The sequence below is a fragment of the Trachemys scripta genome, chromosome 2 (assembly GCF_013100865.1).
Source record: "Trachemys scripta elegans isolate TJP31775 chromosome 2, CAS_Tse_1.0, whole genome shotgun sequence".
Taxonomy (NCBI): Eukaryota; Metazoa; Chordata; order Testudines; family Emydidae; genus Trachemys; species Trachemys scripta.
In genome coordinates this window covers 70,478,604-70,496,313 of record NC_048299.1, presented here as the reverse complement: position 1 = coordinate 70,496,313, position 17,710 = coordinate 70,478,604, and the positions used below count along the sequence as shown (strand labels likewise).

At 38.8% G+C, this 17,710-nt stretch overlaps 1 protein-coding gene across 1 annotated transcript in view; it reads right to left on the bottom strand.

The window, feature by feature from the left end:
* ZCWPW2 (zinc finger CW-type and PWWP domain containing 2) overlaps positions 1-17,710 on the bottom strand; it is a 109,670-nt gene that overhangs the window by 16,920 nt on the left and 75,040 nt on the right. Inside the window, exons 5-7 of the mRNA XM_034759384.1 lie at positions 12,195-12,256; positions 11,175-11,242; positions 2,257-2,378 (exon numbers count right to left, since the gene is read on the bottom strand). Of these exons, the coding sequence (XP_034615275.1) occupies positions 2,257-2,378; positions 11,175-11,242; positions 12,195-12,256 (252 nt within the window). The remainder of the gene's footprint in view (positions 1-2,256; positions 2,379-11,174; positions 11,243-12,194; positions 12,257-17,710) is intronic.

Genomic DNA, 17,710 nt, shown 5'->3' with positions numbered 1-17,710 from the left:
ACAACTCCAAAGTTACTCCTTACTTCATCTCTACATTCCTAATTTATCTTGTCCATTGTTATCTTGTTCATAGTAAATGGTTCCCTGGGTGTTCTCCCTCTTATCTTAGCTGGCTCAGACATTGTCTTTTTAGCCTACTGATCTATTTACTCATCTTATTTAGCTCAAATGTCCTGTTTTCAGCCTGATGATTCATTTATCTCCCTAATACTATCTTCCAAAGAAGGACGCCTCCCCATGTGTTTAAAACAGTCCCAGCAGTGAATTGCTTCATGACAATGGGGCAATTAGCATGCTCTGCCTCACTTGCCCTACTGAAGTGGAGAAGGGATATAAATCTTTCATTGGCAGAGATTATCTTTCAAGAGTTCATGAGGGTCCCAGAAATTTTTGTATCAGTATCAGGGCTGGGGTCAATGAGTAGTTTCTTCCAGGAGGCCAGAAATGGTGACTCTGATTAGTCCGATACCATTAGGTATTCTAGTACTACAAATGTTATGGGTACCACAAAAAAGAGAAGGTAGTGTTCCCTCCACCTTGAGAAGCGAGGTTGGTACCATAAAGTGAAGTGCTAGGTGCTCCATCGCAGGTGTCAGAGGCGTGGTACCAGGACTGACAGCTTAGGTTACACTGGATTCTTTAGTGCAAAGAGCTTTAGTGCTAGCATGGGAAGCTCTGCCATTTAAAATTTCAGTTCCAGTTGCTTTAGTGTCAGATGCTTCGATTCTTGTTTGTCAGTACCAGGCACACAAGTAGTTTCTCCAAGCTGCACTAAAATAATCTGGTGACCCTTCAGTGTCGAAGCATCAGCAGTATCCAATCTGGGCCTTGAACTGCCTCCTAAGGTAAATCTGCTTGGCGCCAGAGAGGGAGATCTGTGTCTGTGGTCCCCAGTAAGCACTCTCTCTCTCTTCAGTGTTGAGTGAAGGAGGGCAGGGAAGCTCTGGTTGACTCCACAGTAGAGGAGTGGGACTTCCTCAGTGCCAAATGACCTCTAGTGCCTGGGGTAGACACTTGACTTATTGGAGAACTCACCGAGCTGGTGTGATCCAGTAAGATGGTCTCTCCTTCAGGAGACAACAAGGCTATCATGTACTTCTCTAAGAGGAAAAGCTTCAGGTGGGATTCCCTTGCTTTTGGATTCTTTTGGGAAAGAAGCAGCATATAGAAACTTGTATGATATAGGTACTTCCCCAAGGCAGAAGAGGCAGTTAGGGTGTCTATAATAGGAACAGCTGCCTCCCAAGAGAGACAGGTCTTGAATCTAGGGGACTTTGACTTCACTATGTCTGGGGCAAAGTCTGGTTCCAAAGCATATCCTTAACTTGAAAAGGGGTTTTTTTTTCCCCCTTTCTTTTTTTTCCCCTTTTCTTTTTTGCCAATGGGCTTAAACTACACCAACTATACTAGAGCATTAATTAAGAACTAACTATAGAAAATCAGTTGCACATTGCACATAGACATTGAAGGTGTTCCATCTTGTAGCCCGAGGCAGTAAGAAGGAACTGAAGGTCGCTTGCTGTCACCTCATCTTTATGACCTCAGATATGGAGCACCAGAGGGTGCAGATATGGCCCTGAAAGACAATGCTATTTAAAAAGATTGCACTCTCGCTCACATGGTGTGTATGTGCACTAATAATGGAATAGATGTGGACAATCACTCAAAGACGATCTGATTAGGTGCTTTTTTTTTTTTACACTTAAATAGAGGCGAAATAAAGTAAACATTAGCTAAATAGGCCCTTCAATAAAGAAGGTAACTTATTAAGTGTGTTGCAGATACAAGATTAGCTGTTTGATGATCCTGGACCATGTGCAGGGAGAGTGTGGATCTCTAGAGGCCATCTCCTAGCTAGATATACTACACCCAAATTTGAAATATAGGTATACAAGTATTTCAAGTGAGATCTACTTGTCTGCCCACATGCAGACATCTGCAGCATAATTAATAATGGGAATATTAGTGGATGCATCTCCCTGAGACTGGGATTTCAGCCATGAATATTAAGTTCAAATGTAGGATACAGTGAAACTGGTTTGTATTAAATATGATCTTTAAACAATTTTATTTTAGATGATTATTATAATTAAATATATAGCATTCAAAAAGTGGACAGTATACATTGTTTTCAGAAGTACATTATATAGTCATTAAAACATATTTAAAAGTGTCTTTCTTAAGCACTAGCATAAATTCCACTAAAATTAAAAATGTTTCCAGTAACTAGTTAGCAATACCATGTATAATTCATACCTTTTCTCCTGTATCTTTTCCCTCTCCATTTCCATACAACCCACAAGCTGTTTTTAAAGGGTCTGCAACACGCCTGAGAATTTGTTCTAGATCTTTTAATATAACTTCTGTCTCAGAGACAACTAATAAACCAACAAAATCAATAATTTAGCTAAAATACATATGTATATTTATGCAACATTATTATGAAATATTATTTATTACTCAGTCAATTAAAACAGTGGGGAACAGATACAGAAAATCTACAGGGAAAATCATTACTCCAAACATGGAAAAGAAAATGGGTTTCCTGTGGTCAGGGCCGGCTCCAGGGTTTTGGCCGCCCCAAGCAGCCAAAACCAAAAAAAAAAAAAAAAAAAAAAAGCCGCGATAGCGATCTGCGGCGGCAATTCGGCGGGAGGTCCTTCACTCCCAGGCGGAGAGACGGACCCTCCGCCAAATTGCCGCCGAATACCTGGAACTGCCGCCCCTGTACGGAACGGCTGCCCCAAGCACCTGCTTGAGAAGCTGGTGCCTGGATCCGGCCCTGCCTGTGGTAAAACCATATGGGGCTAAATTCCGCTATCATTGACACTGGTGAAAATCCAGAGTAACTTTACTGGCTTCAGATGTGAGAACAATTCATCCTTTGGTCTTTAATGATTTGAAATCAACACAATTGTCAAGATTAAGTGAAGAATAATAAAAGAGTTATCTTGTTAGGTAAAATTCTTGCCAACTGTTATACCGGATATGAGTAGAAACTTGCCTGAAAATTTTTTAAACAAAAATAAAAAGTAACTTCTTACATTACTTTACAAAATATACCTCTTGAACTTTCTGAAAAGAAAATCTCTGAAAGGAGATACAAAATGCAACAAAACTCACAAAGCCAAGCAGAAGCAGAGCTCTTTGGAGACAGGTCACTGGTAATCTTTCTTCTCCTTCCTACAGAAATAGGATGGGGGCAGCTGCAAGCAGCCTTTTCCAAAGGCAGCAGGAATATGGGGGCAGGAGGCCACATGAGGTCATCTCCCACCTTTCCGTAAATGGACATGACACAACGCTACCATGAGATAGCTCAATCAGTCCCTTCTGACCAGCCTTGTTTCTTTCCAATGTGTAACACAAATGTTTTTCACTGTGAGCGTTGATTTGAAATTAGGTAAATTCATACTAACAGTATTTGATGCAAAACTTTTCTTTTTTTTCAACATTGTAGGTTTTAGGGGAAAATGTTAGAACACATTTTTATTTAATGTAATTATTTTTAAAGAGAAGCTGGAAGAAAAAAATGCAGGAAGTTGTTCAAAAGGCAAGACATTCTGTAAACAGCTTTGATAAGATTATAAAGAGATTCTGTTGTGCTAATAAAGTATTAAATGCAACCTTCAAGTTGAAGGTTAGTTGAACTAATTTAATTTCTAGGTGGGACCATTTCATCTCACCTTACTGAGGCTTTAGAGGCTGCAAGGAGAAGGCCTTCTCAAATAAAGTTATTACATACTATCTTCAGAAATGATTAGATCAATAATTGTACCAACTTATCTGGTCAAAATGTGCAGTAAAGCCTGCATGGATGTTTGCACAACAGTACCAGCTTCATAAACCCTACAAATGTCTTTTCATGGAAAGTCTGCCATTACTGATATACTGCAGTGTTGTAGCCATGTTAGTTCCAGGATAAGGTGGTGAGGTAATATCTTTTATTGGACCAGTTTTTGTTGATGAAAGAGACAAGCTTTCAAGCTTCACAAAGCTCTTCTTCAGCGCTTCTCATGTAATGAATATCATCAATATTACCACAGTGTTTTTGGCTGGTAGCTAAATCATCATTTTCATTAGGTGTAGTTTATATGGTATGCAATACATTTGGTATAACATTTTTAATGTGTTTCCAAATCATTAATATGTGTTTTCCTTGGACCAATCATGTAAGTCGTACCAGGATAAGGGTAACATACTTTACAATTACATAGATACATACGTACATTTTTATATAATCTTTCATATGAACTGTATCCCAACTTGTTTTACAAAACTGAAAAATACAAGATGTATACAGTGCATCGTTTGCTAGTATTCTGCCAAAAAACTTATACTATATCCAGTCACATAAATGAAGATTTTTGTTCCATAGAGACCTTAGTAGGATTGAGCAAAGAGAAGATGAAAGGCCTTTCCTTTTCTACTTTGTATGAGGAGTTGTTCTTGGCTGAGAAAGGCCCAAACAGAGTACCTGTGTTAACTATAATGCCATGGAGCCTATTGTAGAAAAGGAGTTTTGTGGATCCAAAATGTTTCCTATCTAAACATTTTTTTTCCTTTTAAATCAAAGAAATGTATGATTCCTGGAATTTCCCAATAACTGAAAGCTTAATTCTGATAAGCTATGGGGAATTCTGAATTTAGTGTGCTCAATTGAAGGAAGTATAGAATTGTCAGCAGTTTTATTTTTTGCATTTTAGACCATATATCTGGACAATAGCTGAGGATGGGAGAATTCTTCTGGTAGATGTGCTTATGAAAATGACATTTCCAGCCAATATTCTGGAGCATTTTTCATATTAGACTGTACCTAGCCTAACCTGGGATACTAGACAAGTAAATCTGAGCAAATAACAGATTAATCACAATTCAGTCTATTTTATAGCTGTAACAATGCAATGCAGAGTTTCTTCCATAGCCAGACATATTTTCTTATATGTTTATGTGCTGTAATTCTAGGTGCAGCACTAGTGAGAACACAAACTATATAACTGAGTCAATCCAAGATATTAAGTTTTAGCTCTATAATATACCATACAGAAGTAGCTGTGAAGTGTTTCCAGTGGTCCAAGCAATCTTTAATGTATTTCATTAGGTCAAGCAGCTATTTTGATATCCTAGTTCCGTCTATTAACTGTTTCACTGGCAAGCACATGAATATTTAGTCTAATCAGAATAGGGTATAGAACTGATACAAAAGATTTAAATTGTTGACAAACTACTGGGACACCACCTACAGTGATTCCACTATAAACATGGGGCTGTTGTAATTATTCTTTCTTTGTAGTGCTTTTCATGTCATATTGAAAAACACTCTTTGTAATTCTGAGGTTACTTTGCCTACTGTTTGTTTATTCAGAAGACACTTTCATAATAGGTGGAGCAATCGGAACCGGCACAGGGTGAATAACCTATTTTTTTTTTTTTTTGGTTTACTGGCAATCAAAAAAAATCAGTCCTAAATTAACTGAATCCAAAAATTGCAAAATGTTATGGCAAAATTGAAAAAAAAACCTGCTTTGGGGGAATGTTCTATTTCAGGCATTTTTAAAGGGCTAGATTCACAAAGCAGCAGGAGGAGGAAGAGGAAGAGGTAGTGGTGATATCAGTCTATGGTATAGCAGTCAATGTCACTCATAATGTCAGTTCATAGTCATTCATAATGGCAATGAATAGTCATTGGATCAGAAAGACAGGGCAAATGGATGACTCTGTAGTCCGGTGGCTAGGGCACTCACCTAGGATGTGGGAGACTCAAATTCACGTCTGTGCTCCAATAAAAAGTGGAACTTCCACAAGAAAGACTAAGAGAGACCACTGCAAAATATTCCATAATGCTATGATAAGGGTACTCTCCTGAGAGGTAGGAGAGTATTTTCAAATTTCTTCTCCACATCAGGCAGAGTGGGGAATTGAACCTGAGTCTCTCACATCCCCGATGAATGCCCTAACCACTGGGCTAAATATTATAAGGAATTAGCCACAGTTACCACCACCAAAATATTTTTGGTTGGAATTATTTAGCAAATTCACATAAAATTTGTGAAAAGTTTTGAGTCAACGAAACTGGGGGGGGTTTTTTGTTTTGTTTTTTTGGGTTTTTTTTTTGTCAAATAAACTATTAGTCTGAAAAAATTAACCCAGCACAACTAACAACACATATAGTTCAGGTACCCTAACACTTTCTAATATAACCCTTTGTTTTTGGTTTCTTCATTCTTTGTTCTCCTACATATGAAATGCACAAAGCCAGAGCTCAAGACAAGACACAGACAAAATACTTCTTGGCTTAGATGAAGTACTTGTCTGAGAACCCAGGACATGATGATTTTGAGTCTCCCCTCTTCCACTGATCATTGTTAACAATTGTGTCCTTCACAGCCCATATTCACTTAGGCCATTACCGTAAGAGGTTAGATGAGTTAACTGATGATCTGAGAGGTTGCTCATGATCATTTCAGAGAGATCATTTCTGACAGAGCTGGGAATAGGACCCAGATCTCTGCTATGGCATATCCAAATCTCACTAATTTAACCACATTGTCTCTCAATTAGATTAAGCCAAATTTATGTGTTTGGTTATTCTCTCTGTAAAACGGAGCAATTCTTGTACAGCCACCTCAACAAAGCATTGTGAGAAATACAGATGAACGCTACAGTCTTTAATTACATGATCAGATGCTATGAGACATTGACTGGGACCGAGAATGGATTCTGTCTCCTGTTCTGCCACAAGTTTTCTATATCATGCTGAATATGTCCTTGACTCCAAAGCATTGAGATGTGGATGCTAACTATTAAGATCTTTACTTGGTTTTGTAATTCATATTGTGTTAACTATTAAAATAATAATTTAAAAAATATTTACCTGTACAATAACTATTGTTCTTTGAGATGTGTGGAGAACATATACATATTCCACTGTAGGTGTATGTGTGCCTTATGCATTTAAGTTGGAGACTTTTGCCAACCATACTGGTGGGTGGCACATGTGCCCCTTCCCACATTTGTGAATAGAGCTGAGGGCATAAAATGGCTGTGGCTCTGCCTCCCTCTCCATTCCTTCACATGACCCTCCAACAAAGACTCAAAGTAACAGGAAAGCAGAAGGGACATTGAGATATGTTTTGCACATATACATTCCAAGAATAATAGTTAACTGTACAGGTATGTAGCCATTTTTTCTCCTCTGAATAGTTGTGCACATACACATTCCATTGTAAGTGACTCAGCAAAAGTTACTTTGAGGATGGTGGGACTTTAATTATTTGAAGAGAGCCTGCTGCATCATCTTGCCAAAGTTCACATCAGCTCAGGAAGCTTAAGTAAAAGTGTAGTGTCTGGAGAAGGTAGGCGCAGATGACCAGGGCCGGCTCCAGGGTTTTGGCCACCCCAAGCAGCCAAAAAAAAAAAAAAAAAAACAACCCCGCGATCGTGATCTGCGGCGGCAATTAGGTGGGAGGTCCTTTTCTCCCAGTGGGAGTGAGGGACCGTCTGCCGAATTGCCACCGAATACCTGGACGTGCCACCCCTCACCGGAGCGGCCGCCCCAAGCACCTGCTTGTCAGGCTGGTGCCTGGAGCCGGCCCTGCAGATGACCATGTTGCTGCTTTGCAAATGTCCACTATAGGTATGTTGTTCAAAAAGGCTGATCAAGTGGAATGAACCCTAGTGGAAAGGACTGTTATCCTTATAGGACAAGAGATCTTAGCTAGATATAGTCAGAAATCCAGTGGGATATATACTGAACTGTAAGAGGTTGCCTTTAATCCTTTCAGCACAGGATACAAAAAATCTAGGAGATTACCTGAAAGACTTTGTATGTGTAGGTAAAAGAATAAAGCTCTCTAGACATCCAATGTATGAAGCCTCTCCTCAGTTTTATTAGAGTGAGGCTTCAAAAACAAAAAACAGAAGTTTGGTTGGTTTGATTGAGGTGGAATGTTAAACAACCTTTGGTATAAACTTAGGGTGCAGCCTGAGAGAGACTTTGCCCTGGTGGAATATTGTGAAAGGAGGGTCTGCTAGTAATGCTTGAAGCTCTGACGCCATCCTCACAAAAGTAACTGCTACCAAACACACTATTTTCATTGGTAGCAAGAAGAATTTACTCACCTTGTGCAGTAATGATGGTTCTTCAAGATGTGTGTCCCTATGGGTACTCCACTGTAGGTGTGCTTGTGTCCCTGCACTGCTGATCTGAGAACTTCGGTAGCAGTTTCCGTTAGGTCCACACATGCTCTCTCTCCTTGTGCTGCGCCAGGAGGTTGGCAGTGCGCCCCTACCCTCAGTTCCTTCTCTACCGCAGTCACTGACAAGAACTCCAAAGTAGAAGGGAGGAGGATAGGTGGTGGAGCACCCATAGCGGGACACATCTTAAAGAAGCATCATTACTGCACAAGATGAGTAACAACTTCTTCTTCGAGTAGTGTCCCTGGGGGTGCTCCACTGTAGGTGACTCCCAAGAAATACCCCTTCTGGAGGGCTGGGACTTCGGAGTTGGGTCTGTTACAAATGGCAGTACTATGGAGCCAAAGATGGCTTCAGCAGCAGAGTCCCCAATCATCGCATAGTGTTCTGTGAAAATATGGGCCATGTCACCGCGCTACAAATCTCCAAGATAGGGACATTCTTGAAGAAGGCAACAGTGAAGAAATTGACCTTGTGTAGTGTATCCGAACAGAGTCTGGAGGGATCATATTGTGAACTTGGAACAGTGTCTGATGCAAGTCAAGACCCACTTTGAAAGCCTTTGGGCTGATATTGCTGAATCCATGGCTCTTTTTGCAATGGAGAGGAAAAGCTTATGGGACTTCCTGAAGGCCTTAGTACTGTCCAGGTAGAAGGACAGGGCTCTCCTGACATTCAAGGTATGCAATATTAAGGTAAAAGATTGAAAGGCGAATTTGATTCATGAAACAGGGAGGTCACCTTAGAGATGAATTTTGGATGAGGCTTAAGCGTAACCTTCTCTGGGAAGAATACCATGTAGGGTGGGGGATGTGCCCTCAGAACAGCTCTCTCTCCTATTCTCGTGGTCGAGGTAATTGCTATCAGGAAGGCCGTTTTCATGGAACGGTACAACAACGAACAGGTGGCCATAGGTTTGAAAGGCCTAATCAATGCTTTCAGTACCAGGTTTAAGTCCCACATGGGAATCGGACGACAAGGATGTGGGAAGAGGTTTACTTTTAGTGGTTGGATGTGACAGCACTGAATATCCTTAACAGGCTGGTGGAAAGCTGTTATAGCTGCTAAGTGGACCCTGAGAGAGCTTTAGGGTCAATGCTTAGTCTAGGATATGTGGAAAGAGTTGCGGATGTTGGGGAAATTTGTTGAAAAGAGCACCAAATTTGAAATCTGGACCATTTTTGCAGGTAAGTACGTCAAGTCAGGCCTTTCTGCTGTGCACAGAACTTCTTGTACCTCCGTTGAACAGGAGCTTTCTAGGTGTTGGAACCGACTGGGAGCCATGCCTTGAGGCAGAGAATCCCCAAACTGGGATGCAGGGTACATCCTCTGTTCTGTGAGAAGAGGTGCAGAATGGCTCAGAGAGGGATATTGTGACAGGTAAGGGTACCAGGTCTGTCTCAGCCAAGTAGGAGCAATTAGAATGACATGGGCTCTATTTCTTTTTATTTTCAGCAGGACTGTTGACAGTAGAGGAAATGGAGGAAAGGCAAATCTGAGGAGAAGATGATGTAGCTCCCTTCAAGAAATGGAGAAGCTGCTCCAGTGGGTGTCAGCAGATGCTTCAGCCCTGGTGAGGCATGCTGCTGCACAGGCAGTACTACCAGTGTTAAAGCTGATTCTATTTGTCCAGGTGGGATATGTAGCAAAGGACAAAATGCTGACTGGTATATGGATTGCACCGACGGGGCCAGCATTACAGATGGTGCCAACAGTGCTGACTGAGCAGACAAGGTAGACAGTGCGGACAGTGCTTATGTGGATGAAACTGCTGCCATTGATACCAGAGAGTGAATTAGGCACAAAAAGGCACAATAAGCTTTTTGTCACAAAGAATGCTTGTGACATCAACATTACTGTAATTGGAGGTAAGTGCTCCACAGACAGCACCTGATAGTGCTCGAGTAGAAGATGATGATGGTACCTGTCTTGATGGCCCCACCAGAGTTGACAGTGCTACATCGAACAGTACCAGTGAACACTGGTGTTTATGACTAGACTTCAGTTCAATAACGATGGACTTTTAGATGATCTGTCCCATTTGTGGGACAACATATAAGACCAGGATGGTCTATTAGCCTCAGATGGTGAAGGAAACTTCCTCTGTTTTGAGGAAGCTGCAAGAGAAGAAGGAGATGATCTCTTTTATCCAGATTTTGTTTTTGGGGCCTGAGCAACCAGAGGTGCACTCCACATAGAAGAAATCTCCCTTCCTTTGTAGTGAGGGTCAGGCTCTGAAGTGGGGTGCATCGACTTCTCAAGCAAATTAATACTGATATGGAATTCCCTCAAATTCTTTATCCTTGCTGGGAAAGAGGTATGTATGAACATTTGTCCCCAACATGTCCCTCTTCCAAGACAGCTTGAGTACCTATCACTCACAGATGTTACTGTCCTGCAAGTGGCACACTGTTTAAATCCTGGGGATCTCTGCATGATAAGAGACACCCAGAACACAAAGTGTGAACTATCTAACTAACCTACAACACTAAAACTATGAACAAAATATGTACAATATATTTTTAAAATCTGGCAAGAAAAGAAAATCCAAGCTTAACAGGCAGCCCCATCTCTTGACATGGATGATAAGAAGGAACTGAGAGGGAGGCAGCAGCCACACCCCTTTCATATTCTCAGTTTGGAGCACAAAGATGGCAGTCGCATGTGCCACCCACTACTCCTGCTGGCAAAAAGTCTCTGACTAGAGTGCACTGGGCACACATACACCTACAGTGGAATGTATATGTGCACAATGACTCTAAGGAGAATTTAACATTGCAGCAACAGGTGTCTTGGAATTTGTTTTTTGTTCTGTATGTATACATGTGACATGTATGCTAAAATATTATTGTTCATCAAAGACAATCTTTTCAACACAAAAGGGACACAAAAGCTTAAATATATTAAGATGCTAAATGTATGTAAATATTATTCAAAGTAACTGGATACTTGTAATTAAACAACAGATAGTTTATACATACCCAGATTTTCTTTTGACAGGAAGTCATCTGAAACCATTGTTTCAAGAGAGCATCTTAACATACTTTTCCTAGAAAAAGATTTTCACACATTTAATACAAGTCACTAATGATGCATAGTTAAAGGACATTTTAAAATATAATATTTATTCATACAACATTTTTCTAGGTTCTTTCTTACAATAGTTGCTACATATTGATTTGTGAAAAAACACCTGTCTCTCTCATTCATTTCCTGGTAGTAATACTTATTATAGGTACAATCCTCTGTTTATACCATATTATTAACAGAGTTTTGGTCCCAGGGTTTGGATAAGTAGTAAGAAGAAATGTATTATGAGAAGCAATTTCTATTTATACACAGAAAAACTCAAATATAGACATAAAATGAGCCAAATTTCCAAACTCTAATCCACAAAAATTGTCCAGGCTAAATTTAGCTAATATAGATATCCAAGTACCTTATTGTACCCACAAATCAGGTACTTCAACATCTAAGTGACCTAATCATTCCTCCACACAAATAAACTGCTTTTATTATTTGTATCTGCATAATTGCAGGAACAAAAATGAAAGCCTGCTGAAAATCTAGCCAATTATCACTAACAGTAAATTATTTAGCAAGGTAAGTAGCAGTGAATTTGTGAAAGACTATTGAAATCATGCTTAACAATGTTTCTAAGTTCTGAAAAAATAGTGTTTATATTTCTTTCTTGATGGTCCTCCTGAATTCTTCACTAACGCATCACCCTTGATTTACACATCTCCTCTTCAAGATTCGCTGTTGCAACCCTTCTGGCCACAGAGGGCCAAATGTCTTCCCTTCAGCAGTGCTCTTGCATTGACTTGGATATTGTTAGTGAGGGCAAGTAGGTGCTCTTTCTACTCCAGCACCCACATTCTCAGAAACGACAGAAGCAATCTCACATAATAGCATGATATACTAATCACAGTGCTACCAAGTCATTGGAAGTTATTTAATTACACAGTAAAAATGTTAAAAAAGAACTACCCAAATCTTACTTTCTTTTTTGTCCAATGCCACTTCTATTTTTCTTGACAACTTGCTTTTTCTGAGCTTTTATCTGAGACACAAAAATAATAAAACTTGGTTTGTGAGTGGTAATATGCTGTAACATTTTAAAGTAATTTTCTGCTATATATTAGTACATTCTGTAACTACATGAACTTTTACAGGAGAATAATTTAAACTTGTAATTACAAATATGAAAAATTATTTACCAAAACATTTTTAAAAAATCCAATAAAACAATTACACCAACTCAAGTAATGTTTTTGTAGATCCCTTAAGTGGATTCAGGCTTTCATTATGATACTAAATATTAGTAGGCTTCTTCTCTGACTTTTGTAGTTTGATTTATAAGACAGGTATGTCACATGTGCTAAGCATGTATATACACAATTTATATTAAAAATACCTTGTACTGTGTAGAGTGTATATTTTGTGTGTATGAATACAAAAAAAAGAAATGATAGCTTAATCCATGCTACAGTACTCTTGAAGGATGATTAGACTGTCAGCTCAAAAAGATAATATATGTTCTTCATCAAGACTCTGGGGTTTTTTTAAACTACAGGTTAATGATGATAAAAGGAAAGCAAACACTGTGCTCTTTTGGACAGGGCACTGGAGTGCAAGTTGGCAAATATGGGTTCTATTGCTGGCTCTGCTACTGACCTGCTGTGTTACACTGGGCAAGTAATTTCATTCTCTGTGCCTCTGTTTCCCTTCTGACTTTTCAAATGCTTCGTCTATTTACAAGATAACTAGGAACTGCCTCTCACTATGGGTCTGTACAGTGGCTAGCCCAATGGGTCCTCAGAGATTAGTTGGGGCTTTTGGGCCCTATTGTAATACAAATAATAACATATTTTTAATTATTAGGATTTTCTAAATGAATATATATATTAAGATAATGATACAAACTTTCTTTTACACTTTCCATAACTGGTAGATAATAGAATATTCCAAAACATCAGTACTTCTTAGGAATAATCAGTTTAGGATCACATATTAAGTAACACAAATCAAAAGATAACTTTTCATGTAAGTGCTGCGCTACTACACTAAATCTAAATACCTTTGGCTTTAATCTATATTTGTATAAATATTATATATATATATTCATTCTAACTCTGAAATTATCTCAAATATATTGGTGGTTTGCTCAAATTTGTTAGCTGGATTCACTTTGACCCTTGAATTTTGCCTTCATATAAGAAATGATTTATTAATCTTTTTTCCCCAAGGAATTTCAGACCTTTATCACTATTGAAATGGGAAATTTGACAAGATTGCCAAAAATGAAAATTTCATCCTTTGTATATTTGTCAGAAGTGATCAAAGAGGAAACTTAATACTCCATCAGACTTTCCTCCTATTGGGAAGTCTGAAGGAGAATTAAGTGAAATGCTGAAAGTACAGTTACTCTGAAAGCTGACTGTGTAAAAATACTTTCTTACTCAACAGATCTGCTTATTGTGAGTTGTCAGTCATATCTGCTTATTTTAGTGGCTAATAAAGATTTATTGCTTTTCACTCCTGTGACAATTTGAAGAATCTGTCTACATACAGCTTATGAATTCTGGATGATTTTATGAAATTCCTGTATTACTAAATGCCTCAGTGTATGGGCTATCTGCTACCAAGGGTTTGTGCCACATTTCTCTGAGACTAGGGACAATGGAGAATCAGTAACCTGAATGGATCCCATTCCAATAGGAGCATTATAGAACAATGGGATGGCTGAAGCCTTGGAGATCCAGTTTGACCTAGCTTGTCTGCAAGGAAGAAGGGGTCAAGCAGTGGAACTTCCCCAAAAGGGGAATAAAGAGGCTTATATGAGGTTATAGCCCTTTTAAAATACAGAGGGATTCAGAGACAGAGAGGAACAAAAGGGACAGCTTTATAAGGGAGACAGGTTCTGTTGACTGTTGGACAGAAAGTTGAAGGCAGGGACTCCAGATAGACTCCCTGATTCGGAGGAGAAGCCATGAGCTTGCGAAAGGTGGCCTAGCAGATGGGACCTGGAACACTGGAAAAACGCTAACCCAATTCCCAAAGAATGCTCAAGAGTGGTAAGGTAACTGAGACAGGGAATGGCACATAGGCATTTATTGCTTTACCTAGATCTGTTTTTCTCCTGTGCTGTCTAAAGTAAAGAATGATTGTTTTCAGAAATCCTTTGCAAAGCCTATGCCTGCTTGTTTCAACTATCACATGTCCCTAAAGAGGTAAAATATAAACAATATCACATGCGTCTGATGAAGTGGGTATTCACTCACAAAAACTTAAGCTCCAATACGTATATTAGACTATAAGGTGCCACAGGACTCTGTCGCTTTTTACAAATCCAGACTAACATGGCTACCCCTCTGATACTAAGCCCATGTTGAATTTGAAGGACTGGCTGTTAGAAAAGTGTTTTTGTAAACTTGTGAATTGACTACATTTGTTATAGAAAACGTTTAGATACAAACAAGGAATCTCTCAATGTTAATTTACTGAATCATTTTTCAGAGAAGAACTGACCTTTAAACTGAGTTCTTGGTAAGTACAAATGGTAAGGCTTTGCTGCCCAAACAACAGAATTTTTAAACTTTATTTTTTTCAAAGCAGGTTTGCTAAAATGATAGCATGCCAAGAACTTGCTCATTTTTTAATTATAGAGTAGAAGCAGCTACAGTAAATTAAGGTATTTTTTAGTTTTAATTAAATTTTATATTATTAATAAGGAACAGAAATAGAACAGAATGCATCTATAGTTACATGCAGCACATTGCAGGAGACTAAATAAAAAAATCTCTTGATCATATATTTTAGATACAATTAATATGAAAAATACTACTTTTGCATAAGTATAATGGATTTCTCTTAAGAGGTTCCTTCCTAGTTGCTGCAGTGAGCTATTGCTGTAGCCTTATGTCTCTACTATATAAGGGTTCAACTTTTAAAATGAGTTTGATAGTAGCATTCTAGTCCCTACTGGATAGTTGTCAAAAACACCAATGTAGCACGATTCAGCACGATAGAAAAATTCTGTTGTGACTGAAACAGCAACAGTGTTGCAGGTTGGGAGTAAAGGACAGATAATGTACAGGATGTAATGTATCCTGCACAGTGCCTACTTGCACTATTACTTTAACGAGCATCAAATTCACATACAATTTAAGCAAACTTTAAAGAAAAAACTACTTTCATTGCATCACAGATCACTGAGCTTCCCAAAACCCTGTGCATAAGGCCTAATATTAATCTGTATTCACACTTGGTCATCAGCTCTAACTCCTCTTGATTTTGTGTCTGTTGCTGTAAATTCTGCTCTTACAGAATGATATTACCTGATATATTAAGATGTTTGGTCATAGCTGATTTCTAAAATCAATTTACACTAATAAACCTTTATGGCCAAAGAGCCAGTCATGAAGATCTGGCCTCTGATTCTCTCCCATCAACAATACAAACTTGCTTTAATCTCTCCCATCTTAAAAAAAAATCTGCCTTTGACCCCACTTGTCTTTCCAGCAACCACCCCAACTCCCTTTCATCTATAAACTCATTGAACATGCTATTAATAATTGCTGTTTAGAGTTCTTCTCCAATTCCATCTTAGATCTTCAATCTGATTTCAACTCCTTGCATTCCATTTAAACTGCCCTAAAAGTCTACAATGACTTCTTCCTCACCAAAACTCAGAACCGGGCTCTATCTCATCCTCAATGACCTGTGAGCTGCCTTCAACACCATTAATCATGCTTTTCTTGAAATCTTGTCCTCCCTTAGCTTCCATAACAATGTTCTCTCCTGGTTCTCCTCCTACCACTCTAATTCCTCCTTCAGCTTACCCTTCATTTCCCCCCCACCCCGTCCAACTCTGGGAGTTCCACAGGGGACCATCCTTGGTAACCTTTTCTTCTCTCTTTATACCTTATCTCTGGAGTAATTTCAACAACAAATTGAGCTACCATCTCTATGTGAACAATTCACAAATGTACTTCTTTACTTCAAACTTGTCTTCTTCTGTCCAAATTAAAATCTTGGCCTGTCTCTCTGCCATTTCCATAGCCGTCAGCTCAAACCCAAATGGCTAAAACAGAGCGCTTAATCTCTCCTCTTCCCCAAGCCATCTCTATTACCTCCTTTCTCAATGACTGTAGACAACACCACTATAGCTCAAGCCCATAACTTGGATATCATCTTCAACTTTGAACTCTCTGTAGGACCTCACATCCAGACTATGTCTAAGTCTTGCTGATTCTATCTGCACAGTACCTCTGAGATACAGCCTTTCCATCCACACAACCAAAATTCTCATCTAAATTTTCATCTCACATCTTGATTACTGCATCATTCTTTTCTCTGGCCTTGACAAATGCCCTGCTCATATCCATTAAGAATGCAGCTGCAAAGACAATTTTCTTAGTCTGTTGCTTTGACCATGTCCCCCCTCTATTTGCATCCCTCCACTGGCTCCCTCTTCACTATTGTATCAAACATAAACTACTTCACTTCACTTTCAAGGTCCTTCACAACCTATCTATTGTCTCTCATTCTGCACTAAGAGGTCAACTCCCACCTCCAATTGACCCATGATGCTACCCTGTACCACCCACTTGTTAAATACACAAATAGCCACCTTCATGCTTTCTCCCATGCTGCTCGTCACACTTTGGAGGAACTCCCCATAAACATCCACAAAACAAACTTATTATTTTTCTTCAAAATTCTCCATAGCCAAGATGCTTACAAAAAAATGATAATGGTAAGGGTGCTGGTATGCTGAGATACCTACCTATCGTACCGACCAATACTGTCTCATTGTTTCCTTTTACTCCCTCATCTGTCTATATTGTCATAGGGTCTGTCTTTTTGTTGGGTTTGTATAACACCTAGCACAACAGAGTCCTGGTCCATGATTAGAACTCCTAGACTATGATAATGCAAATAAAATAATAATAATATTTCTAGCATAAGTAAACTAATGAATAGCATACATAAGGATAACTCCACTGATGCCCTATTATGGGCCTCCATTTCCTTCTGAACTCATGATTGGCTTCTGCAATGGAATTCTACAACATTACAATACATTAAAAATAAACATTTCCTGTATTATATAATTCAGAAACTTCATTGAACTCTTAAGTTTCTTCTTCTTATCTAGTTCTGAAAATCACTTCCATCAGAATTGCATTAAATGGTGGGGAGGTTTGTTTTGGTTTTTTTCAATCTTTATTCAGGGTGTTTTGTCCTATATTAATGGACTCCACTTGATAATCTAAACTATCCACCTCTTATGTTAAAATTTCTATTTCCATTTCTATCAATGAAATAGAAACTTTTAATTAATCCATCTTGTGTTAAAAGTCTCCAAAGAGGCAATTTATTGATCCATCTGACAAAAATTTGTCAGGAACACAAATACCATAGTAGCAATTGTGGTATAAATACAGACAAAATTATTTCAGTGTTTCTAGCAATAGTGGTAGTGATGAGAATGTTGATGGAGCTTGAAATG